The following is a 27,386-nucleotide window of genomic DNA, read 5'->3' as shown; positions in this document are numbered from 1 at the left end:
AGCAAAGAATATACTAATGTGAAGAAAAAGACCAAAAATGAAGTATTTATTTAGCATTTCTTCCATTTAACCTCTAAATTCAAATCATTAGGTTGCCATTAAAATAAAACTGACTAATTTTTCATGGCAAATGAGAAACACTGAAGGTTTTGATAATTTAGTACATTGATTTAACATCAATGGAAACTCTCCCTATTCTCTTTTTGAGTGTAAAGACACAAATCCTCCAGCTTGGATTGTAAAATTGCTCCAGTGCTTAGACAGTAAAATAAGACAAATGTTTCACCCACTCTGGCTCAGAACAATTATACTGCATTTCTATTACCAGCCTCCTCCTCCTCCTTATTTAACAAAGCAGCACTTCAGCACCCAGTGGGATTAGAGTCAGTGATGAAACCATTATGGCTGAACTGGGAGAGTGGAACAAGCCAGTGGGCTGAAATATTATTAAAACATTGCAGAGGAGGGGACACGGAGAGAGGAAAGGGATGATTCTTCTGTGCTCAGCTGAAGGCAAATTATTCAAGAATCCCATTCAAAGTTCATATGTATCACAGTGTGTGCCTGCTTCTGCTTATGAGTAGCTGCAGATACCGCCACTATTAATAGTGTTATAACAAGCAGCACAGTTTGATGGTGTTGCTTCAGAGTATATTATTTGGTCAAACCATTTTCCGAACATATACTGTATGTTACAAAAACTAATTTTGAGACAGAGTTAGCACTGAATGTGTTGCATGTAATTCAGATGGCAACAATTTTCTTAAATTGTTAGTGTTGTATTATTTCTAATTCTGTGTCTCTGTGCTTTTACTGCATTTATAGTTTAATTTTAGTATCTTTTATTTTTCATTTTACTCTACTCGATCTGTGCAGTTTGTTGATTTTATGTCTCTTAAAAAGCACTGTGTGATTTGTTTTTGAGATGTGCTAGCCTATGTAAATAATAATTACTATGTAACTGCTAAAAGCACCGGAGACAAGCTTGTAAATAAACTGTGAGTGTAGATTTGTGAGGTCAGGAATAAATCCAAGCTCGATTTATTTTCAAAAGTATCGAGACAGAAATGACAACAGTATGACTGTAGAAATGTTAGGAAAAATAATAAATAATTCAATTATATTGTCCAGACTGTGAAGTTGTTTGTTGCTGATCCATTTGTTTCCTATTTATTGGCCACTCTAGATTGCTTGAAGCAACTAAAGTAAATATAAACCTCACAACAAATCGACAGCAGTAATTAAAATTAACAAAGTACATAAACAAAAGCTGCTAAAATGAGAGTATAAATATGGAGCTGTCATGACAAACGCTCAACATCTTGGACCAAGTTTTGAGAGCCATTCCAGGATAGCAACCGTCTTTCATGAGGCTAAAAGATCAGTGCTACAGGTTTGTGCTAGTGCAAGTGACATATAAAATAAAATGGGGCTAATGAAACCCTGTTAATTTCTGCCAGTGAGAATTGTAGCTGCTACATTTTCTAAACAACTCGCAGATGAGTTTTTTACCTTTTCATGTATCTCCTGTGTGGACTGGGCATCACAGAAAGCCACAGTGGCCAGGTCTTTGAGGATGGGCATCTCCACGGTGCAGTCGCGCCCATCCAGCAGCGCCACCAGAGGGCGCGGGTGCATAGGCCCATTCATAATCTGGGGCCGAATACCTGCAGAGAGACAGAGAGACGGAGGAGTGAGGGAGTTAATTATTTATGTCTGGCACACACAGTGAGCTGCAGAAGAATCAGTAAAATGTAGAAAACGCATCCCACAGCAGAAAGTGTTTATACAGGCGAGGACTGTGTAGTGTTTTGCCTGTGTGATAGGCTAAATCAGGGGCGCACACACACACACCTGAGTGGGATCGATACTCTTGAACTGGACTGAGCCGCTCTCTACTTTAAACAACTATCATCATCTCCCTTACCTGGCAACACTGGTCGATAACACACACACACGCACACACACACTCATCGATACACAATGCTGATGATATGACTACCCCTCTCTTTCGCTGTTATCCACACTGTTACCAGGCAACAGGTCCTTTCACCCCATGAGGTCATCACCTCCATTATCCTATCACCGTACAGAAGCCGGCAGGCCTTCAGTGTGTGCTCCTATGTGTGTGTGCGTGTGTGCGTCTGCACCCTCTGTACAGTTTACGCCCCTTCACACACTCAACAGAACTAGCTTCGTTCTGACACTGAAGAAAATCAGCTGGTCCCCAATAATTACATTTAAACTGATGCTGTTCTTAGCACCAGAATCATAGATTTAGATTGTAAATCCATATGAAGAATATATGTCTCCTCTAAGTGAGTTTGTGGCTCTGTCTGAGTTATGATGCTGTGGCCTCTCAGGAAGACAAGTGGCAAAAACCACTACAAACTATAAATCTGAATATCTTGACTGACTAAAAGACAAACTGATGCAGCTGACTGTGACAGAGTGTACTGGTTAACTTCCTTTCCCTAAAATCAATGTGACGTATTCTTTATGTGATAGGAAAACAGAGTAACACTGAAGAAGAAATCTGACAGTGCAGACCCAAATTCCACTAAAAAAGAGGGAAAAAGGAGGGAAAAGAAAAAGAGGAAGAGGAGGGGGGGTCCATACATCACCACACTCTGGCTCCCTGCTGCCTGTTGTCATGGTGATTAGAGGATTTGGGCAGGATTATGAAATATTTTATTTAGTGGCATCTGCGCTGCTGGAGAGGACATCCAGGCCTGCTTGCTCCATGTCTGTCGCTGTAACTCCTCTAGTTTTGGGGAAGCAAGGACAGTGTTTGTGACCTACGCAGCTGCAGCACGCTAACATGTGCGCTTTCAACACATCAGATGCGTATAATGTAAAAGCAAGAGGTGCTTGTGAATATGGAGAACAGTATCGGCTTTTTCACATGAGAGATTTCTGTATTTATGTGTTTTTTTTTTTCAGGGTGGTTCTCTCCGCTTTGAAATGGGTGGGGTTCAGTTGTGAGAAAAAAAAAGAAAAAAAAAAGATGTTGTATATTTCCATCCATCAGTCAGAATTTAGCAGCAGCTGAATCTAAATTTGATGATGGTTTTTTGGGTTGCTGGCTGATGTTACCAGGCCGCTGTCAATAAAATCTCATCACACAAACACAGTCTGAAGCAGATTAGAGGAGATTTGCAGTGTTAAACACTTAACAAATAATAAAATAATAACCAATTATGATACACATTTACTTTGTTGCTTATTTAGTAATGAATACTTAATGTTGTGGAGAAATATTTACATTTGTAGTAAAAGTTTTTAAAAATTGGGCTGTCTTTAACATTAACATCCAAACTCAGTCCAAACACTGTCATGCATTTTATCAGTATGTTTATTAAAATGATTTTCCCAGGTAACATCATGCAGGCCTGAGGTGAACACACTGGTCTAAAGTCAAATGTAAAAGTTATAGGACTTTCATCGCGACCGCACACCGCTGTGGTATCAAACCCTCTGAAGGTATGCAGTGCTACAGTGATGCTGAAAAAGCATAGGCTGTAAATTATGCAGTTTGTTGCCTTTACACACATCTGCAAACACACAACTCTGCACGCACGCGCACGCACACACACACACACAACATAAGGAATAACAGACTACCTGCACTAGACCCATCTGAGAGAAATGTAAAATGGGAATAATTTAAAAAAGAGCTTAGCAGTGTGTCATTAATCCCAGCTTTGATAAACTGACACGCACGCTGCATTTTCTTTTTTAGTGTTAATTCATCACATAACCGGTGGTTTTTCTTTCTGTCTGTATCTCTCCCTGTTTCTATCAAACCACAGGGGAAGGTGAACCACATTCAGACATCTCAGAGGCGAGAAACTGAGGTGTGTAGCACAAAATCCCGACAAGCAGAGGAGACGTGTATAGGAGAGGAGTTCACCAGTCAGGGAATTAAAGATGAAGAACCAGGAGAGGAAGGGAGCGGGATGAGCAGCAGGGAAGGAGCAGCAGGCGAGGAGGAAAGTCTGGTGATGGCGGCTGAAAAAAAACTTTAGAGGGGAAAACTAGAGTGCATTTCCATCGTCGTTATCTCTTAAGCCAGACATCTCAAGCAAAGTTGCTTACTTGTGGGATAAACTGTTAAGACACTACCTATCACCTTTAAAAAAGTGGATGGGCCTTTAAAAGGGCACTCCATCAATTTTACATATGATGTTTCTTTAACAGAAAATCTGCATTTCAAACTGAAAGTGTGGGGCATTTAGGAAGGTCTAAAGAAAGATGCTACACGCCGCGGATGCATTGTGGGAAATGGAAATGGAGTTGGACCCACGCTAAAAGTCAAGATATCTCTGCCTCTGCTGCTTTGATTTTGTACAAATTAGTTTCCCCATTCACACCCCAGTGGCTCTGAGATTTTGGAAAAGTCCTCCTTTTGAGGAAACTGAAACTCACTTTTATAGACTTCTTTTCGCTAGTATGATATTCTGTTGGTTATTACTGACTTTGTTCTGCAGTTGATTTTATATTATTGCTTTGCTTTTATGTTTTATGTCTTGCTTACATCGCTCTTGATTTTATGAGCTGACGGCTTTTATAACTGCTGTGTGAGCCACTTTATAACTCTGTTTTATAAAATGCTTTAGAGATGAAGAAATTATTTTTTATTATATTCTATTATATTACAGCCATTAACAATATTATTATTGTGCAGTGCTCCTAATAAAAGCAGTACTTCATAAAAGCTTAAATGGCAAATCAAAGGAGAAGAATGATGGGAAAAGAAGAAAGAAAAGGTTAGAAAGAATAATGTGGAAGAGGCGACCTCAATCTTTCTGTATAAGCTGAAAGCATGTATTATTCTCACCAGAGGGACCCGTGTGTGTGTGTATGTGTGTGTGTGTGTGTGTGTGTGTGTGTGGTTAGTGTCTGTTATAGCGAGGCAGCTCTGGGGAGAGGAGGACTGTTCGCCAAACACACCTGTGGCTCCACAGCTCTCCCTGCGCCTCCTCATCACACTCCTGCAGAGTTCATTATCACAGCTCAGACTTGCTGAGGAATCAGATGCTTCTGTCATCCAACAGTCGTACACGAGGAAAACGCACCGCTACTCACAACAGACAGAGCCACGTATGAAAACACACACACATATACGCGGACACACACCCTGAGATGAACGGAGAGGCAAAACTGCGAACACAAAATCGGTTGCTTATACTGTACACACACATACACAAGAAGCAGCCGGTGGGGAAAAAAAAGCAGCGTCACTTGTAGGAAGTAGGTCAAAATGCTGTTGATGAATTATTTCCTGGTGACTAAAAGCCTTTCTCCAGCCTAATAAGGCAGAACATGGCACCGCATTTAACATATTATGAATCTGTGGATAATTAACGCCTAACAAGTCTGTTAATGAGGGTCTTAATGACTCTGATACCTGGGCAGTGATTTGAAGGAGCTCTGTGGTTTTGGATACAAAGAAAGAAATCGTCCCTCAGTCCCTCAGCCAAAGAGAAAAAATGAAAATGACAGTGTGTTTATTGTACAGGAGAAGCTGTATGTTTTGTATACTCAATTTTAATAGAGTGAAGGTCCAGAGAATAAAAAAAAATCCTCGTTTCAGACAATCACACTGTGTGTGCTCACAAACGAATAAACACACTCTCAGTTGAAAAGGTGTTGTTGACTGTTGACTCAGGAATGGCCTCTTGTCACTCATCCCTCCGGGGATTGTCTGTCACGTCAGAGTTAATGAGTGTTGGGGCTACAGTCTCTAGTCTCACACTGAAGCACAGACGCACACTACACATGCACGGCATTTTCCTGGTGCCGGCGCCGGTCAAACAGAATCCATCATCAGTGACACGCTTTAAATGCACCGCAAGTGTCAGGAGGGAAATGTTGTTTAGAAATAGAGGTGCGTTGACGACATACGGGATGACATTCTCTCCTGGATTCAGTTTAAAATAACCCAAAAGAGCTCATGTCTCTGAAGTGATTTTTTTTCTAAAATGTAACCAGAAATCAAGCACAGTTGTGATAAGTATAAGCATGGCCAAAACTAAACATAACTACAGAAGCAGTGCTACTCAGATCAAAGGAAGCTGCCCCACTTGCAAACTTTCGGTGGCTTGAGAAGATAACATCTTGTCTTAAACTTAAGAAAATTTACCACACTGTACATGACTCTGATAAGTAAGGTTATAAGGTCTGGGAGGTTTTCTGCCAGACTCTACAACTACTATGTGGTTTAAGTTTGTGGCGTCGACCTCCTTCACTCTCTCACAAGACTCCAACCATTTTTTAATTAGTTTTTCTTTCTTTGTTGTGTGTGTGTTTTTTTTGTATTTATTTCTCTATTGTTCCTGTTGTGTTTTTTTTCATTCAGTTTGTTAGTGTGAGAAAAGAACATTTGTTTTGGTGTAGGACCAGTTGAGGTGGAAGAGGAAGAGGAGGGTCGAGATGTATTCTTGATTTGTGTTAAAGAACATAACATAACCTGCCGTCATGAGAACATCGATGCAGGAAAGTATGTTTCATTAGACAAATGCATAAAACAAAACATTCAATGACTCGTTTTGTTGTTTTATCATTACAAAATGATTGGAACAGTTCATCTGGACAGAAAAATGATCTCATTATGATGTTAGTGGCAGTCAAGAAAAACTGTTAATTATTGCCCAGGCCTAACACATGAGGTAACCAGTCACAGACTAAAACAACCACTGTGTTGTAAACTTACTACAGAAACACTGGTAGTAATATTATAGGAATATAACACTGCCTTACTGTATGATCTTTTTGGTCACTACAGGCTTCTGTAAACTAAATGTTCATTACCATAGGGGCATTATTGGTCCTTGTGGGATATTACAGAGGTTTGCAGAATTAGCTTGCAGCTGCAGACAGCTGTAATAACAGTCATCTGTTGATGTTAAATGTGAGCAGTAACATAACTGGGAATGGTTACCGTATGTCTGTTGATTTTAGATGATTAATGTGTGAGAATCAAGCACATTTTTATCTAATGGTTATGAGAGGACAATCTGAGTTATGTTGAGATGATGGATTACTTATTTGTAATCATGACAAAACAAAGCCTGTTATAAAGGGATCATGAAATAATTTATTCCCTAATCATAAAAACTCACAAACTATTACAGTCTACGCCTTCTTCTCCTTCAGCAAGTTATGGATTTTTAAACTGGCAAAGCAGCCCAAAGTGGAGACTATAAGTGAGTCTTATCCCAATAATTTATATGTGTTGTGTCACCCTTGTGCAGCTCCTACCACCTCCACTGACCACACAGAAGCTGGTCTCATGCCAGTACTTGTAGGCCAGAGCCCCAGCTATTAATGACGGAAAAAAACTGATTGCATCTGGTTCTTTTTCTTTACTTCACTTAACTTGTGCGCCACCACTTTCTCTCTGTTTGTATACACCTCCCTCTCTCCCCAGCCCTCTTTCTCCCTTGGGTCGGCACTAGCCTGGGGAGTTTGGCAGCAGCTTCCTAGCTGCCCCACCCGGCAGCCAGATCCAGAACCTGGACTCTAGGAAACTAAAGCGAAGCCAGAACTCTCCCTGTCCAAACACAGAGTTCCACCCAACATCAGACAGAACACCAGACTCACTTTTCAGCAGGATGAAAAAATGCACCACAGAGACGTTTTTCAAGGGCCCTATTTGCTGTTACGTAAACTTCTGTGAGCAGTAGAAACAACATGACTAAAGATGGTTTACATTAAGCGGTAGGATATCTTGGCTGGATAAAAATGCAAATTGCCTGTGCCAATTTCCTGTTATTGTACCCAAAGTATTTATCATAGCACAACAGCCAGCATTGTCCGTAGGCCAGCAAGTAATAAAGAAACAAAGCCAACAGCTTGACTAAGTAAATCTAAACCGTGTTCGGTGTGACAGCAGATAGCCTCATTCAGTGGAGGTCATGTGTTGTTACATCCCTCAAGGGAAGCTGTAATGTACTAAGGTTGATATCATCCTTTAGCCAAAGCTAATCACAAACTGGATGATTCTCCAGGCAGTATGAAAACTTTCTGGCAGAGCTGGCAAGAGTGTACTCTCAACCACAAATGGATTGCAGATGTTCCACACTAAAAAGCCTTTTTGGATTCTGACAACAGAAATAGAAGTCATCTTTTCAAACGTTAGAAAAAAAAAAAAAAAAAAAAAAAAAAAAAAAGCACAACTCGTAGAAATATGTCTCTCCTTAGTGAATACGATCTGGTGTCTAATTCTCTCATTTGGAAGGGCTGATCTTGGAAAAGCAGCTCAGAAAGCTCTGCTGCCAGACGCTGTGAGTCAGAGTTTTCAGAGGGAGAAGGATCATTTCTTAAATAGAGCGCAAACAATCAATGAAAGAAAATAAACCGTCGCTCAAACCGGTGCTTCTCCCCTCGGGTTTGGAAACCAATCTTTAAATTGGCATTTAATAACATTGAACAACATCAGTTATCTTTACTTCTCAAGCTCTATTTTCTGACAGATCATGCGCTCTGGTTTTGTGGTTTTATGGATCTCAAACACGCCTCGGTTGGTTTACAAAGACGATTCCATTTGCAAGTTAATGCACTCCCCTCAGATTTACTTACATTGTTTGTGAGGTAGACACACACACACTCTGAAAGGTAAATGGTCCACTTTGGGACTGCAGAGAGGTATAATCTTACCTGCACTATTGTGATTTCCTGAATAAATTACACTGTGTACTCTGCCATCTCAAATCTCTTTTAATAGCGTTCTGAGACAGTTTAGTATCCTCACCTACAAAGGAGTGACACACTTTAGAGGCTCTCTTTTATATCCAGCTGTCATTTTCAACTGACTCTAAATTACATGTGACTTCTTCCAGCTAAGTCTTTTCACTCTCCTCTTGCCCTCCTCTTGCTCCATTCCCCATCTCCTTCCCCCTCTATGTGTGTGTGATGAAAGGTGATGAAACGCTCCTAAATTACTCAGATTGGTGTGATACATGCCGTGGACGCTCCCACACCGGTCCCTGCACCAGCAGAACAATAAAACTGGAAAAACAAAAGGAAGCGAGGAAGATTTTCCATGGCACGATGATGTCAGGGCCACAGCGGCGGTCACCGAGTTCACAGTGAGCTTTCAGAGAAAACTACTCCGCAGTTGACGCCGAGCCAAAACGGGCTCAACGGGCTTAGGACCAACAGCTGGTTCTGGTTACCTAGCAACTCCCAAGCTGGGGGGCTTCAGTGATGGGATAGTCCAAGAGGAAAGGAGGGGGGTTGGGGGACGAGCCGATAACCCAGCGGGCTTTCTTTGTGGCAAGTGCAGCAACGAGAGAGGAAAAGCTTGATTTCATGATACATAATGCCCCCCCCCCCCCCTTTCCAAAAAAGTCACTCAACCTGGCAACCCAAACGTGGAGTGCGAGGTTTGCAGAGCAGCATCCGAGCATAAACAGTGTTTCTCTTCTGCATTTTCCAGGGAGACATCAGGAAGCTAACATGGTTCACTGCTGCGCGCACACACACACACACACACACACGGACACGGACACACACACACACACACACAGAGTTTGGCTGCACTTATCTTCACAAACACCCACAGATGATAGCCATTAATGACCAGTGATTATCAGGGGTGTCACAGATTTTGTTAAATAAAATGTTCAAGGGCATTCACAGCTCTCAGTGCCAACACTCCCTTCCACTCTGCTCCTGTTCTCTTCATGCCTGTTGTGTGTGTGACCACCTGCACGCTACTTCATATAAAACAGCAATGTTGACAAGAATCCGGCGCCTGTATTCTTGGGAGTGTCTGCTTTATTGAGTGTGTTTATGATCCCCTGGCATCTGTAGAAAGGAGGGGAGGTGTAATCTTTTTCTATTTTTTCATATATTTTTTTATTTCGGCAGACTTGCCTCCTCCAGGCCCCCACACCGGACCCTATCAGCGCCCGGCTGCAACGTCGCCACCCCAGCCTGTCTCTTGTTCCACTATGTGGACACACAAAGACCTTGTTTGTCCTCCCTCTGCCTGCCCTCCTCCAAAACTTATCACCACCCGAACACCCAGCCAAGAGGGGGCGAGGGGAGGAGGAGATAAAGGGGATGACAGGAAGGCAAGTGCGCAACTACATGCAAAAATGTACGACAGGGCAGAAGAAGAAAACGGAAAACATGTGCTGACATAAAGATATCACAGGTGATGTCAGCGTGATATTGACAGCACTAAGTGAGATAGAGAGAAGACGAGCATCCATCCATCAGCATCTCCTCTTTAACTGCTGTCTTTTGTGCTTCGCGGGCAAGGCCTATAAACGATCAGGGTCCTGAGACATACACACACACACACACACAAGTGGGTGTGTGCAGGTCAGGAACGTGCAGTAAAAGTTGTGTTTACTGCAGCCTGAGGACGCAACGCTGATCACACTTAGTTTACTGTAAATAAGGCATTTCGGGGACAGCTCTGCTTCTGGTAATTGAAAGTGACGAGAAAAAGAAAGTGTTAAATTTGCGGCTGATTATGAGCCAGAGTCCCAACACAATTAAGCTGTTTGTTTTGTGCTCCAAATCATATTCTTACTCAATTTTCACCCTCATGTTACTGATTGTTTTCATTTTATAAGCAGCAAAATTGGCACTGAGAAATCCACAGAGTTAAAAATAAAAAATAAAAAAAATTAATAAAAAAATAACAAGCCCCGAACACATTTTACATCCACAGTTCACGCCTGAAAACACACCCTGAGACAGACGGCATTCACACGCAGGAACACCATTTAGCACGCTCACAGAGAGCCACTCGCTTGCCCATTCTTCTGTGACCTTTGACCCTCCAAATGGCAACTCATCTAATCTCACTCTCCTCTTGCTGCTGCGCAGAGATCTGCGGTTTCAAACCAAGGAAACACTGACACACTCATATGGGTCCTTGCCCTCACTCTCTCTCACACACACACACACACACACACACACACACACACACACACACACACACACACACACACACACACACACACACACACACACACTGTTTTCATGACATACTTCATTGCAAAAACATAAGAGGCTCATTAGCCTTAAAGCCAAATCCAGCCCCTCCCACCCCTTCACCTCTCGCCATCACACACACACCACAGCTTTTTATTATTACCCTCCATGAGTGCATGCACACTCACACACACATACACACACACACACACACACACACACACACACACACACACACACACACACACACACACACACACACACGTACAAGACAACATGAAACATGCTCCTTGCCTGGGAAATGCTGTCTCCACATTCTTCAAATCAGGAGCTGCACATGGCAGAGGAAATGTAGTGGAGAGGGACACAAAAAAAAAAGAAAAAGTGGGCGTTGGGGGATTCTCACACAGTATGCCCCGGGGTTATCCTCTTGTCTCCTCTCTACCTCCTCCTCCAGCCTCCCTCCCTCCCTCTCGCTCTTGTCTTCCTTCCTTCGCTGTCTTCACTTGCTCTCCCGCTGCTTGTTTCCAAATCTGTCCTCCTTCGTCACCTCACCCCTAGAAGCTCCATTTCTTTTTCTCAGACGACTGGTACTCTTCAGAGTGGGGGGAAAAAAATGGAAGGTGGCACAAGAGGGCAGCAGCTGAGGGGGAGGACGGGGGAGCGAGAACTACGATCGTCACCAGCCTGTGCGGTTAAAGCGGTGCCTTCAACTCCTTTAATCTCCAAAGACGGGGTGGAAAAAATTTTTTTTGGATCTCTATTCGTCTTCAGCCAGCAATCAACACTTCTCTGCGCTCTCCTCTTTTCCGCCTCTTCAGCCAGATCACTTGTATCTTTTCTCCTCAGCCTCCCCTTTCCTGCTCCGTCTCGCTCTTCTCTCCCTTCACGGCAGGTTTGGGCTATTCATTCAGACGTCAGGCTCACTCCGTCAGCCTTTTGTTGCAAGTCACAGAAAGACAGAGAGAGAGAGAGAGTGAGAGAGAGAGAAAGAGGGGAAGGGGTGGTTGTGGGGGGGGAGGAATGGAAAAGAGGAAAAAAGACAGAAAAAACAAGCCAGTGCCACAGCTATGCAGGAGAAAATAACAGAGGGAGGTAAATAAAAGAGACGAAAGAGAAGGGGGGGGGGGGTAAAATCCTTGAAGAGCACTAGTCACAGCGAGAGGTGCAGCGCTCCTGGCACACGTACGACTCCCTCTTCCATTCTCTCCGACCTTCCCCTTTGCTCAACATATTTTCCTTCGCTCTTTTTTTTTTTTTTTTTTTCCTCCCCTCCCTCCTTCCCTCCCTCCCTGTCTTTCTGTTTTATTATTTGTGATCTGGCCTTCACGGTCCTTTAAGAGTGCCAGCCCCTTCCCCCCACCCGCTTCTCAGTCTCACTCCCACTTGCTCGCAAAACTCTGGCTTCACAGAATCTCACTCTGCGATTTTTATCCTGCTCGCTCCTCGCTCTTTAAAACGAGCACAAGTAGATTGGTTTGGGCGCTCAACAAGCCATTTAGTGGCTGGTTTGAAGGTTTCAGCGCGAGAATGTTACTCAACGTTCACGTCAATACTTGTCATGCCCGCACAAAGGGCTTAGACATGCATTCAAACACAAGAGACACAGGTGATGGCTGTTGCAGACAAGGCAAAAGCTGAGGTGAGACTCGCATGTACATGCAGCCACACAGGAGAAATGACATGCAAAGACTGCACAAACATCTGTGAACACTGTTGTTGATAGGAAATCGTCCACTTGCAAAATTGTTCCCCATATGTAAAAATGTCTCCAGACACACACACACACACACACACACACACACACACACACACACACACACACACACACACACACACAAACTTCAGGGTGGTGTCTGTGTGCACTTGTAGACACGAGCATGAGTCGATTCCTACATGTGAACTCATGGCAACTCTTAGGGAAAATCCTTCCAGGAGTCGACTTTGATTCTGAGATTTAAACCCCAGCACAGTAAGTGACAGATTAGCATGTTCACCAGTACACTAGTCTGAGAGCGCAGCACAACACCGAGCCACTCTGCCTCCGACAGACGCCTTAAAAGGATTTCAATAATGAAGGTTAAGAAGTCTTTGCTTCCAGGCCATCATATGCAGACACAACACGGCTTCTGCAGAGGGAAACACACATCTAGAAAATGAGCCATCTGAGACCTAATTTAATTTTTCAGAGCGAGAGCAAATTAGTCAGAAAACAGAAAGTTAATGTGTGAGTATTTTGATAATCAATTAATTGTCTAGTGTAAAATTTCAAGTAAAAATGCCAATTCTCATTTGTTCTCACCTTGCATGATAGTAAAGATATTTGGGTTTGGACTGTTGGTTGGGCAGAAAAAGAAATTTGAAGACATCACTTTAGCCTTGAAAATGTCACCCAGGGACATTACGATGGACATTTTTCACAAGATTTTATAAACCAAACAATTAATCAATTAATCAATAAATCAGCTAATAAAGGCTGATAACAGATATATGTACTGATGGATACTGTAAGTGTAAAGATATTACACTGCATAAATATTTTATTGGCTGCATTTTTAAGATTTTACCCCTATCTTTCTTAATTCAAGTTTAAAGATCCCCTCAAGACATGTTTTAGGACTTATAAGAATACTTATGAAAGTAATGTGATATGTTACAACACTGAGCAATGGCCAGAAGTGTTTTTGCACATTATGATGTCACAGTGACATGTTATTGCTTCAAAATCTAGTATCAGTTGAGCTTTAGATAATATTAAACAAGGCTTTCACCAGTAACAGCGAATATGTCAGCTGATGAGTGACAAGAAATTCGAAAGCATCTAAATCAAGACTGCTGATGTTACTAAAATGACTATAGTATGATTTTTTTTTTAAACTCCCAAACAACAACATCCGCCTCAAAAATCCAGCATCAGTTGGGCTATAAGCCACGAATGAACAAACAACGGAATGGATGAATTAGTGCTGAAATGTTAAGCAGATTACTTCATTAGGTCATCGACAGAAATTAATCGACAACAGTTCTAATAATCCATTAAAAGCAGAAATGCCCAAACTGGTTCTAGCTTCTCACATGTGAATTGGATAAGTGAGAAGTTCAGGGAGGTTGCGATCAACATTTGCAGTATTTTCTGACATTTTACAGACGACATGTTAGTTGAAACCCTCCAACGAATGAATGAATGAGTTTATGAGCAAACACCAACAACAACACACTCCGTGTATTGTAGTATGCTGCTGAATTGTGTTAAACATACTGCATGTACTCACTGTAAGCTCAACCGGAGTGTAGTGAGTTTAAAGAGCTCATTGAAGAGGTTTGGTTACAACGTGTAACCAGAGCCCGCAAACCAGGCCGGGAGTAAAAAAGCCCCATTCATGAAAAGAGCGCGCAGGAGGGAGAAAGGCCTACTGTATAATTTGACCTCTAAAATTCACCATCCCATCTGCCTCCTGTGATCTACATGGCGTGCTGCTGCCAAATGATTGAAGCACAAACGAGATTCAGGGGAGAAGGGTGAGAGGAGAAGAGGGGCAGTGAAAAAAAAAAAGGGAGAAGGAGAGATAGCACAGCTGCAGGTGGACAACAGATGTTGAGGTTTTTTTTGTTTTTTTTTCCTTTAGGTAGGAGATCTCGGCACATAAAGTCTTTTACTCTCATTCATATCCCCCATCTCTCCAGTGCCACCCTCTCCTCCTCCTCCTCCTCCTCCTCCTCCTCCACCCTTTTCTCATTTTTCTTTCTCTCTGACTTGAGCCAACTGCCCTGGTTAGAGAGAGAAAAAAAGATGTAAAGAGGATGCGGAGTGTGTGTGAGAGACGATCAGGGATGAATTGGTGAAGGCGTTGCTTATTACATCCCTCCTGTATGCTGCGGGCTTAGACAAACAGAGTGTGAACAGGCATCCATGAACATGGCTGACATGCCTACTGAGAAATGTTTAATGTTTTCCTTGGGTGCAAATGAAATTCATCTGCACCTCTAAACATATCTACCCCTCGCATAAGTTAACACGACGCCTGGCCACACACACACACGCACACACACACACACACACACACACACGCACACACACACACGCACACGCACACGCACACACACACACACACTGTACACAGAGAACATGGTCAGCCCTGCCTCTTCTTCGCTCTGGTTTAACACCCGTGAAGATTTCATTTTCTCAAAATGAATAATTCAGGGTGACTCCCTGGTTGGCACTGAGAGAGGAGGAAATGAGAAGAGAGGAAAAAGGGAAGGGAAGGAAAAGGGAGGAGAGGAGAGAGGAGAAGGGGAGGAGAGGAGAGGAAGAGTTAGAAGAAGGCAGAAGGTAGCATGACTTTTGATGAGGAAAATAGGAGTCAGGGACTTTCAACTTCTCATTTCATTGCTTTCTTTTTTCCTCTTCGTTTTTTTTATTTTTTTTACCTTTTGAGCTGCAAATGTTTCAGCGTGTGACCTCCTCTGTCCTTCTTTCGCCTCTGCTCTCACAAGCAACAGTTAATCACTTCAAGTCTCTCTGAAAGGTGCAGCAAACTTGCCAGAAAGAGCTTTTTGCCTCCCTGGTAAGACTTTGCCTTTCAAGGTCCAGGTTATTTCTTATGGCACCCATACAGAATATTATCTGTAGGCTGTATATACTACTACATCTAGACACAAACAGACATGCATAAAAATAGATACAGTGTCTGTGACAGGTGACATCCACTTTCAACTGATGTAGATGTATGACTTTTTAATGATATTTCTAACTGTGTTTCTAAAAAAAAAAAACGCAGGGGAGAGCAGCTTGTTAGAGAGTTAGACTTGTACTTAACGACACTAAAACTGAAATAAGAGTCAATAGTTAATTACAAGAAAGAAAGGGACAACAATAAATTGATTATTGATTGAAGTCATTGAAGCGAAAATGCCAAATATTCACAGGTTCCATCTTCTCAAATGGGTTTTTTATCGCTTTTATCGTCATTGAAAATCTTTGGATTTAGGACTGTTGGTTGGACAAAGTAACCAATTGGAAAAAGACACTTTGAGCTCTGGGGAAATGCACTTTCTTCATCATTTACTGACGTGTTTTGGACAAAATTATTATTATATTAAAGTGTTTTGTTTTGATCATTTTCCATTTCATCTGGAATTTGCAAGTATGCCATTATGTTCCATCTTCCATGCATTTGTGTGAGCAAGCAGCCATATAGATTACTGCATGGTTGGGAGGGGTCCTTCCCCTGCTTTCCTCCCCTCGCTCACTTGCTCCAAGTTGGCATGACAAGAGTTTCCATTTAGATAATCTCCCATTTTCACTCCTCCACCCATTTTTGAGACTCACAGCCCCTAAAGCAGTCAACCCATCGCTATCTAATCTAAAGCAGCCCTCTATGCATTTAACTCCACTTCTTGGTGTTTCTCGATCAGTCCTCTCTGTTCTGTGCTGTCTCTGGTTGGGTTCAATCACCTCCCATCTCCGCTTCCCTCGTTTCCCTAATTTTCCTGCAGACGGGCTCTTTAACCCACAACCCACAGTCATGAATGAATCTGCTGAGCTGGGTATGACGTTTGTTTAGAAACATATTTCTCCTATTACCTCTAACTTATTTTTCCCCAACTCACTCCGTTGAGTTCGGAGAATGTCATTTCCTACAAAGATTCATTTTCTACAAAGAGAGGGAAGAAGAGAGAGAGAGAGAGAGAGAGAGAGAGAGAGAGAGAGCAGGAGGGAAAAAAAAAAGACAAGACAATGGCAGACCAAGAGAAACTGGGATCAGTTTAAACAAAGAAGAAAAAAAAGGAAGGGAGTAAGTGATGAATAGAAAATGAGTACTGAAGATTTATATGGATGTAATTCCTGGCAGAGTGACAGATAGACAGAAACCAGAGACTTTATTTACTCATGAAGGGAAAGGAAATCACTGCCTGATATTAAGAGGAACATCTGGTGGGGAGAGCAGCTCTGCACTGTGCCTTAACAGACGTCACCACTGACACCTGCTACACATGCATCATCCTACACACAAGCTGAGTGCTAGGTTCAGAAGTTAGTAGTAGTAGTTTCTGTTCATGTCACTGATCCTCAACATAGAAAACATAGGAGTCTCCTGGATAATTACTATATGGTTATGTTACGGCCTTCAGCTTTAATTATTTAGCTTCATTTTTAAGAAATCACATGTTTACCTCCGAATTGGTCTGGCAGACGGCTCTAAATACTGTGATACCCATGAAACTCAGCTGGCAATGCTAAGGAGTAGCAGCCAGTCAGGCTCGAATCGCTACAATAGAATATAAAAAATGCTTTATCATTGCGAATGTGAAACAAAGTACGCGTTATAGCTGCTGAATCCATCTATGGCTACGTCCACACTACCGCGTTTTCATTTTGAAACGTATCAGAAACGATCGCTGTTCATACTAACACACCTGAAAATGCAAAATAAATGACCAGTCACGTACACTGGGCATGCACGAGTCGATGTAAACAGGAAGCAGAATGTCTACTCTGAACAACAACTCTGCACAAAATATGAACGAGGAAAAGCAAAGACAGTTGTAGTGTTAAAATGGAGATTTCAACTGTGCAACAGCTGTTAGCAAAGACAACCCACATCTGATAGTCGAGGCTGAACTGTTGACGTCTACGTCATAATTTCCATGCTACAATGCAACCTCACAGTTTTCAAACTAAAAATGGGCCAGCAGCGCTTCTAAAAGTAAAAGATAGTAATGTGAAAGTAGCAAAAAAATTGACCCAGATTCTGAAAAATGGGTTGATTGAAACAGCTGAATCAGATTTCTAAAACATGCGACCCTTTAGCTCAGTGATCAGATGTTTCTACCACTGTTGTGGTTAACGTCTTTCATTTTATGTGTACACAAGCTTTAACCTACAAACATATGTTCAAACACAGTTGATATGAGTTTCATATCCATCCAAACCTCTGAAGTACTACATCTGCCAGTAACCTAAAATTTTCTATGCACGAAAGGAACAGTGCTTTTACATCCAGGAAGGTGAACAAGTCAGAAGCAGAGGCTTTAGATGTTTAAAGCCACTATTAAGATAATGTGTATGTATATCCCCTGTTGCTCTGAAATATCCCAGTTTAATCCAGTGGTTGCAAAAACTCAAGGTCGTGTGCAACAAACAGAGTGACCAGCACCATGACAAACACAACCTTTGACTGTCAGCCCAGATTAAGGCCAAAGTTTGACCCTCACAAAATCTAGATGCAAACATTTGACAGCTAGCCGCATCTCCACGGAGAGTCCAAGGTTGACTGACAGCTGTCAACGCCCTGTGTCCCCTCCCCCACCCTTCAGTCAGCAATCATCATCTATCAGTAGCAGTAGGTCTATGTCTCCCTCCCTCCCTCTCCTCCTTAATCCCACACTCAGTGTAACAACTGCCTGTAGCTTTGACCTGGACCCCGTTAATACATAATCTGCCATCTCCAGAACTAATATGCCAAAACCCTCCCCCATCATCACGCTAGGCTCGAGCGAGGAAGAAAATTGCGGCTAGTGTGTCATCCAGAGCGGAAGTGACCTCAGCTGGCATCAGGTCGCCTGTCCACGCACTCCACGGACGGGAGCCATGGAAATAAAGAAGTGGAAGTGTCACATACAGCGATTATGCTGGTGTGGGGGATGGGGAGTGAGTCCTAGTTAGTCATAAAAGGCGGGGTCTTGCTCAAGGGTATTCCGCAAAGCATCGTATACTGAGGTGGGCGGGGGCATGCCATCTGTATTTACACAGGGGCTATTAGTTCAGAGGGAAATTCTTTCTGGTTGTGGGTGATACTCAGTGCTGTAACTAATGAATTGTCTGAGGTTGTCAGAATATCAGGAGGTATCATAAACTCATAACTAATTGGATTTTAAGGAATACAAAATGTGTTATTGCTGCCATTACAATATAATTTGTCTACCTGACAAATTATAAATATAAAATTTTAACTGAGAGGATGAATCACATTTTGTTGGGTGTAAAATGCGTATAATGTCTCCCAAGCAAAGCCTCCTAATTTATCCCACCTGAAAAGAAGTGAGTGAACATGATTTATTAATACCTTCTTCTTGATGCATTAGCTCAGCCAGCCATTTTGTAACAGAAAAAAAAGGAAGTAACGAGTAAATTTGCAGTGTTTTCTGACAATGGACCGACCCTTTAACCAGAAGCAAATCTGCCACCAAAACCCATGTTGCCTAGCAACATACAATTTAGGAATATGCTTTCAGAGCGGCTTTGCAGCCGTGTCCATTAACAGATGAAATTACCAAAGCAACAAATGTCAGCCACATGCAAATGAGGTCTACTCTGCTGACTGTGTGTGTACTAACAATGTGATTTATGTGTATGTGGCAGACTTGAAGAAATCCTTTCCAAAGCATGTGTCCGTCTGTGCTAAGAACGGCAGCCTGTTTTTGACAGTCAATCAATGGGGATTGTTTAATATCTGTTCTCATGGGCCTAAAGATCACAGCGACGCCAACAAAACTGCCTCAGTTAAATCATTTGTTCCCAGTCTGCTTCGGCCTCTATTAAAGTCCATTTCAACCCACTGGCCATGTACAGTAGTTCACAGAGTCTCACAGGAAGCCAGGAGGCTGGTCTGAACAGAATGAGAGAATTTGTGGATTAGTGCAGCAGTGGAAATGGAGGATCTGAAGGATTAACCCCCCCCTTCTCATTACAACCTGCACAGAGAAAATGACACAATCACACATCGGCCATCAGCACCGTAATTTGATTTTATCTGTCCAGTGATGCTGCTAGTCAGCCTCTGGTGAGCAGGTGCTGATGGAGAAATCAGCCATCATTGGCCAAAATCTCTGAAATGTACTTTTATCAGATCAGAAGTGTGAAAGATAGTGCAGATAATTTTATGGAGCTGCGTTTATGCTGCTGAATTAAAGCTTTAATGTAATATGTTTATCCAAATACATAATTCAGTTGGGTACACAGTAAGGATGTATTGACTGAATGCATTTAATTTTAACATGAATTTTATACACCTGTTTACATGTAAAGACAGATCCCTGTGTGCATATCTGTTCAGAAATAAGTAGACAAAGCTAATTGCTATTCCATGCAGGTCAGTGGACCACCTTGACAGCAGCAGGACTGAAGGAAGGCTGTGTAGTCCAAGTGGCTATAAAGCCTTCCCAGGCTACACTGATGCACCCTTATTATCATAATGCACTAAGACATCCGTGTTTACAACACCAGGGGCTTGGGGGCTGTGGGGAGATGGTGCGTGGCAAAGCAGAGAGGACTTCATCAAAAACAGCAGCAGTTACACTGATACCAACACTGAAGAGCTGCAATCGCCATTATGCAACTTTCTGAATGTTGTGTAGTTGTAAGAGATTATGTGATTTTAACAAGTGGCTTGCGCTTTTGCTCCAATTACTCACCAAGGGCATTACATACAGCTGATAAAGGCATGAAAGAAATGAAGAAATGAGAAGAAAAAAAAAAAACCTCTGCAAGGAGACTGTGGCAAAACACAATCGCACATATTGTGCAAAGATGCACATCATTGCAAGCCACTGCACATGCACGCCCGGACAACTCATGTTCCAAGACAGTTAACACTACTGCATACAATATCTGTTTTTTCTGGTCAGAGGAGTCTTAATGTGAACTGCTCACACATGAATGCAGTGACTGATAGACTGTAACATGAAGACCGTGCACAGTTGTTAAAATTTAAAAGGTATCAGAAAGGCTGCTGACAGCTGTTCCTCCCAAATCCTCTGTATTGCGCCTCGTCAGTGCCATTTTGTGTTGTATTTAATGGGGCGATATGTCATTCTGACAAAAGAACTGCATGAGATTACTGAAATAATAAAGGTCTTCACACAAAGTATAAGGAATTCTGACAAATCTGGCTCTCACGGAGATAAGCAGACAAGAAAGCGAGATGTAAGTATCAGTTTAGGATCATGGCAAAGTAGGACAAGGGATAGATTGCCAAAATAGCAAAAGTTATCCTTTTACGGTATTAATTCATAATCCTGACAACAGTTTTGGAAAAGAGATAAGCAGCAACATTTAGATTTCGCTCCGCTGGCCTAGATAAGAAGAAAAGACCCACAATTTATCTATTGTTGATGTAATGAGAACAAACACGGGACAGCAAACAAATGACAGCACTGACCATAAAGATAAAAAGATTCAAAAAAATGTTCTGGAAACATTCTCATTGTGTTTGAACTTTCTTAAGGTCAAGCACCATGCATCACACACCACTGACTACACTCAGCTAAACACACTCACATACCCCATAGCTGAATGATGGTTGCACAAACAGAATCCAAAGAAAAAAAAGAAACTTAATTGACTGAGATGGTATTCACATACCAATGATTCATCACAATGTTTGCCTGCAACTCGATACTCAGGTTGCTGCTTTCAATCTAGTGAATGGAATAACAACCAAATTCTGAAAACATGATATGATTCTCAAAAATGCAGCAACACTGCTTGGTGGAGCTATTCAAAACAATCAGAGGAATGGGAAATGCTGTCTTACATAAACCATGCAAAAAAAAAAATGAAGAGCACTAGCACAAATAAATTTTCTTATCTATTAAAAACATGGGAAACAGCCAAGAGAAAGCAAAACCAAATGTATCAAGAAATCACACAAACTCAGACGATGAGGATGGAAGAAGAAAAAAAACAAACAAACAAACAAAAAAGATTTACTTGTATCTGGAGACGCCATGGTGGACACGATGACTGGTGGACCTGTGCGTCGACTTAGCTTCTGGTTTGCAACCAGGGCACCTTGGCCTTGAACGGGTGCTCCCACAGGGACGAGGGCATTGTCTGATGCAGGTCCCCCACCCTTACGCATCAGCTGAGGACTAGGGTGAGGACTTAGCATGGGTGACAATGGCAGTAAGTTCCTGTCCCTCTTCATCAGCTCCATGGGCACTGTGTAATTGGTAGAGTATGCTTTCGGTACTTGCTGCGGTGGCTGCGGTAAAGCCGGCATTGACACGGGCATCTGCTGTGGCATACCTGGCATGGAGTGAATAGACCCTGGTATGGCGGGCATTGACCCACTCATATGCTGTGGCATTATCTGCATACCCTGCATGGACATCCCTGGCATTGACATCCCAGAAGAGTAGGCTGACATGGGTCTCGACTGAACAGGCATAATGGCTCCAGAATATGGCCCCGGTGAGCGAGGGGGTTGGCCTGGGTAACCTCCAGAGGCTTCCAGGAGGTGCTGAGAGGGGGCACTGCTGGGCCTCCTACCCATTACTTCTCCCATTCTTGGGGAGATGGTCTGCATGCCCCCAGGAGTCGGTGGGGGCATCAGCTGGGGGTCCACAGTCAAAGCCTGTGGTGGGTGCTGCGGATGGTGCTGCTGCGGGTGGTAGATGTCTGAGCGATGGCTGAAGCTGTTCGAGCGGCCTCGCATGGGCGTCTGAGGTTGGGAGGGGGCTGGTGGAGCCTCAGCGGCTCGCTTGCAGTTGTGGAGCAAGCGAGACAATACACGAGCCTGGCCCAGGTTGGGGGCGACGGTGCGGACATCGTTCTCCTCCATAACAGCCAGCATGCTAGTGGAGTCAAATCCCTGCTGGATGAGAGAGGAGATGGTGCTCTCTGAGAGACCCTCATTTCGCAGCAGGGCGAGGAACTCGGGATCAACCGATTTCTTGGGGTCCACAGGCAAAGGCGTCTGTGGGGCAGTGGGGGGAGGAGCAGGAAGAGGAGCAGGAAGTGGAGTGGCCGGAGGAGGTGGGACCGAAGCTGGGACAACCTCCACAGGAGCAGGTGCGGGCGGGGCAACTGCAGCGGTCTGCACTGGGGCAGGTGGAGCGGGAAGTGGAGCCACCATAGAAAGGTTGGGGTCAGAGATGGGCATGGTAGGTGGAGGTGGCAGGGACTGTTGTTGTTGCAGATGCTGCTGCAGCTGCTCTTGCTGAAGATGCTGTTGCTGAAGCTGTTGCTGCTGAAGTTGCTGCTGTTGTATTTGTTGTTGCTGAAGCTGCTGTTGCTGCAACTGCTGCTGCTGGAGTTGTTGCTGTTGAAGCTGTTGCTGTTGTAACTGTTGCTGCTGAAGCTGCTGCTGTTGTAATTGCTGCTGCTGTATTTGTTGTTGCTGCTGTAATTGCTGCTGTTGTTGGATGGTATAGGGTGAGGCTGTCTCTTGCCTCATAATTATACCTTGACTGGCAGGATCTACAACTAGACAGGTGGCAGCCTGCTGCTGTGGATCCACTGGGCGCCCATTAACATCAGTATAAACCGACTGACCGGTCAGAGGTGGAGGCTCACTGGCATACCGAGGAGACATGTGCTCCATACCGTAGTGAGAAGGAGATGGGTCTCGGGAGGGAATGCGCTGTTGGGCATCTGGCATCATCTTGGCAGCAGTTATAGCACCAGGTTCCCTGTAAGCCCGATTCAACTCATGAGCGGTCGGAGGAGTGGGAGGAGGAGGTAGAGGTGATGAAGGGGCTTGAGGTCCTGCTCTCCCTCCCTGACCTTGATCCCATGCAGCACGAGCCCCAGATGTTATCCCAAAGTGAGAGCCTGACCTACTGAGTGGATGAGGGTGAGGCGGCGGAGGCTGGTGCTCAGGCCGGTAGAAACCCTCAGGTGGCCGAGGAGTCATGGCCGGGTCATGGGAATAGTAATCCTGATGTGAAATGGATCCTCGATGAGCCATGGGCGGTCGTTCGTAGTGGTTTAGATCCGGTGCAGAGCCCTTCCTCAGCCCCCGTGGGTCGTGACGCTCACTGTAAACCTGTGGGTAAAGAGAGTCTTGGTAGGAATACAGGTCGCGTTTCAAATCCGGGTCAGGGGGACGCACCCCTGGTGGAGGCTCGTACCACCCCACTCCCTCTCCGTATGACAGAGAGCTCCGTCGGCCCGCTACTCTTGCCTGCTGCTCGTAGACGCCGTCAGCCCTGTCCCACTGACCCTCATTCCCTCCTAATGTGTCCCAACTGTGGGAGCGGCCAAGACTCAACTGTTTGTTAGTGACAAGCATTGGCGAAAAAAGGAGAAAGCTGAGAAAGCGTTAACAGACAAAAAAAACAACAAAAAAACAAAAACAGAAAAAAAAGTTTTTGCTTGCTGAAGTGTTTAAGAAAGTTTTCTTTCAAATCTTCTTGCGCTCCAGCGTCACAAAATGTAACGGAGAGAGGTAGGAGGTGTAGACGCAGACAAGAAAATGAAGCAGGGTCTACCTCTTCACCTGATATCAGGTTGTAATATTGTAAGTCCGCGCTATCAGGTTACTCTCCCTTTGGCAGGCAGTCCTTGAATAATTAATCTCTGGTCATGCTGGCTTGTTGTGCACGGGGAAAGAGGACACCACACACAAACACATCCCACCAAACCACACAAACACAGCACACTGCAGTGGTACAACAGCTACTCCATGGAAGACACTGTAACGGGATGCGTGGGTGAGATGGCCACCAAACGTTCACGAAAAAAAAAAGAAAAGAAAACGGCATGAGAAGAGGGGATAGGTTGGGTTATGGGTTGGGATGGGCAGGGGCTTGTACTAATCCAGCGGGGTTTATCTCTCTCTTCTCCTGGACATTTTACTCACTCTGCCGATTGCTCTGAGGGATTACATCTAAATAAAGCCTGTTTAATTCCACTTCCCACTGTGACGTCATGTGAACCAGATACGAGCATATCTGGTGATAGTGGTGATGATGATGATGATGATGATGATGGTGATGATGATGATGCCAGGTGACTTAGAGTCCACCCCCAACACCCCACCCCCCACACCCTCCCGCAGAGTCACATACCTCAGGTTGTTAATGATGCGCCGTCCTCAACAGGTCTCAGATTTTGGTTTGCCAGGGTAACAGCGCAGGGAGGGGAGGCCAGGCAAGGCACACAGCTTCATTGAATACAAATGAAATACAGTTCTCTCAGCTAAGTCCCATGTGCTGTCAGTAAACATCAAATCCACTCTGATTGGACACTAATCCTCCAGGCCCCATGCTTGCGGCAGAGCCACCACGCGACTGCTGCCCAGCTCACTCTGAAATGTCCTTGATGCCTCCGTGGTGCTCACTGTCACTGCCCAACTCTCCTTTCGATTTGAGATCACCCAGACCCGCAGTCTGGATGTTAACTGGAGGACACTGAAAATAACAGCGCACCGGACTGGACTGCGTAACGAAATCCACCTGCAATGTTTGTCCAATTTGCCCTCCGAGTGATTCAAGAGATCCACTTCATTATCAATATCACTGCCTCTCTTGTTGAGTATAAAGAAAATGTGTTATGAATGTGAATGTGTTGAATTTCAACATTGTTTCATGTAAACACATGAACTCTAACATATACATCTTACTGTTGTCTGTCTTACTGTTAGAAAAATACAGCACCTGCCCCCTCTTTCCCAAAGCTCCTCTGATCTCCTTCACTTAGAGAGACTCTGTAATCTGGATTTGCCCCTTTGCACAGAAAAGTAAAACACTGGGGGAGTGCGGTGTGTGTGCATCTGTGTTATGTGTGTGTGTGCGTGTGTATGTGTGCGAAAGGGGGAAGGGCTCTTTTTGTAACAGCAGTTAATCCAAAGCACCTACAACCTCTGCCGTGCAAAAACACGACGCTTGGGCTGCAACACAACAGGAGCTCATTCCACTCCATTCAAATATACCAAAATAAAAAAAACCTACTTGCCATAACGCTACAGAATTATATATTGAGCTTGGCCATGAGCCATACATGAAGGTGTAATTAATGGAATACATTCATCATCTTATTTAACCAAGGTGATGTTCAGTATAATGTAAGGCTCTGAGGGTGTAGTTACCTACATAGCTGCCTGCACACACTTCATGTCACTGTGGCTGAAACCTGATCCATTCTGCAGATGATCCCTGTTTATTAATGCATGAAAACAGATGTAAGGTGAGGAAGTGTCCTTTCCCATCCAAATCTAATCTCAGATCTAACCATAGCGGGGTAGTAATACATTTTTCAGACTGCGAGGAAAGTCTCTGTTAACATCAGCATATTGAGAAAAGTTCCTGAATATCTCACAGAGGGCATGTGGAAACTGTGCAGGCATGTCTGTCATCGGCGCTAATATCTTGTTTAATCACGGCTGTGTAATTAGAGGAGGAAGAGATCAGAGAGGGAGCGGAGAAGTCTGCTGTTTGCTCGAGATGACAGGAAAAAGCTGATGACAGTGGCTCCAAAACCAATTGTACAGATGACTGAGAACTTTTTTTTCTTTCTTTCTTTTCTTGGTAAGGTCAGAGGAACACTAGTCAGCTTGATGTAAAAAGGAAATTAAAATGGGAAGGAGAAGAGATCTAAAACCAACTGTAAAGATTATTAAATCAAAGCTGAGAGTTGGAAAAAAAAAATCACTTTTGAAGCCCATTTTGATTTTTATTTAAGAGTCAGGGTTTTGCTTTTTCTTTTTTTTTTATATATATAAAGTCAATCAAGTTTTATAGTCATTTCATTTCAAAAGTGTCATTCATCACCTACAGGCACAAAGTCATTCCTGTGTTTTTATTCACAGCTTATGTGCAGCCTCAGATTAGGGTCAAAAAGATTTTGAGGTTGGAAAATGATTTTCACAAATAATTCCAAATTTTGTAGTCATAAATCCTCCTTCATAAACCTGTGAAATAAAACTGCACGAGTCTGTACTTGTCTGTGCAAATCTGTACATATGTATATAGACACTTACATACAGACACTACTTGCCTGGATATCAAAAGATGTCAAAAAGTCAGACTTCATGTACATTACTCCTTATTTAAAGCGTGTTAACCGTCTCTTTTTGAGATTTGAAAGTAGCGGCTTAAATTTAGGAGAGAACATTTCTAGTTTTCTGCAAATATATTCACATACACACACATATCCACGAGCAACAGCCTATACAGTATATATGATCCCTTGGCTTCTGTCTCCAGCCTTATCCACTCTTCTCATTACTTGCTCTCAAGAGACCCTGGCTCTCAGTACTGCAGAGCAGATCACACATCCCCATAAAGTCAACCTCAAACAGAGAGACGGGGGCAGAGGTGTGTACTCAGGGTTTGCGGATCTAATCCTGACAGGAAAGTAAATCACAGAGTTCTGTTTGTCTCAAACTAAACAATGTTTGACTTTCAAATTCTAATGTTCCTCCATTTGCCATACTTGCCAGACTGTGCACACAACGCCAGATTCACTGTAACAGAGGGATTTAGGAATTAAGCCGGGGATTTTAGAACAAATATAATACCACCCCAGCAGAAGCTTATAAAGACCTTACATTGAATAAGACTTGACTGAGGAAAAAATTTAAAATGACTAAAACATACAGAAACCTTGGGTAAATGAACCCCATGTAAGGACGCAGTTATGTAGTGCAGAGTTCTTTACTGCTAATAGATTTCAGAAAAAGGCTTTACTACAGCCTGGTATAGTG

General features: G+C 43.3%; 1 protein-coding gene across 4 annotated transcripts in view; it reads right to left on the bottom strand.

The window, feature by feature from the left end:
- The window catches only part of LOC111235306 (C-terminal-binding protein 2-like), a 64,279-nt gene that overhangs the window by 10,187 nt on the left and 26,706 nt on the right, over positions 1–27,386 (bottom strand). For 2 of the 4 annotated variants that reach the window (XM_022763724.1, XM_022763725.1), the window contains exon 3: positions 1,513–1,667. In XM_022763724.1, the coding sequence (XP_022619445.1) occupies positions 1,513–1,667 (155 nt within the window). Of the gene's footprint in view, positions 1–1,512; positions 1,668–11,511; positions 11,529–21,667; positions 23,973–27,386 lie in introns of those variants that run through there. The other 2 variants (XM_022763723.1, XM_022763721.1) reach the window with 2 other exon arrangements.

Source organism: Seriola dumerili, unplaced genomic scaffold, assembly GCF_002260705.1.
Source record: "Seriola dumerili isolate Sdu_G_001 unplaced genomic scaffold, Sdu_1.0 BDQW01000478.1, whole genome shotgun sequence".
Lineage (NCBI taxonomy): Eukaryota > Metazoa > Chordata > Actinopteri > Carangiformes > Carangidae > Seriola > Seriola dumerili.
The sequence above is the reverse complement of the archived record's forward strand: the minus strand, read 5'-3'. Positions and strand labels throughout refer to the sequence as shown.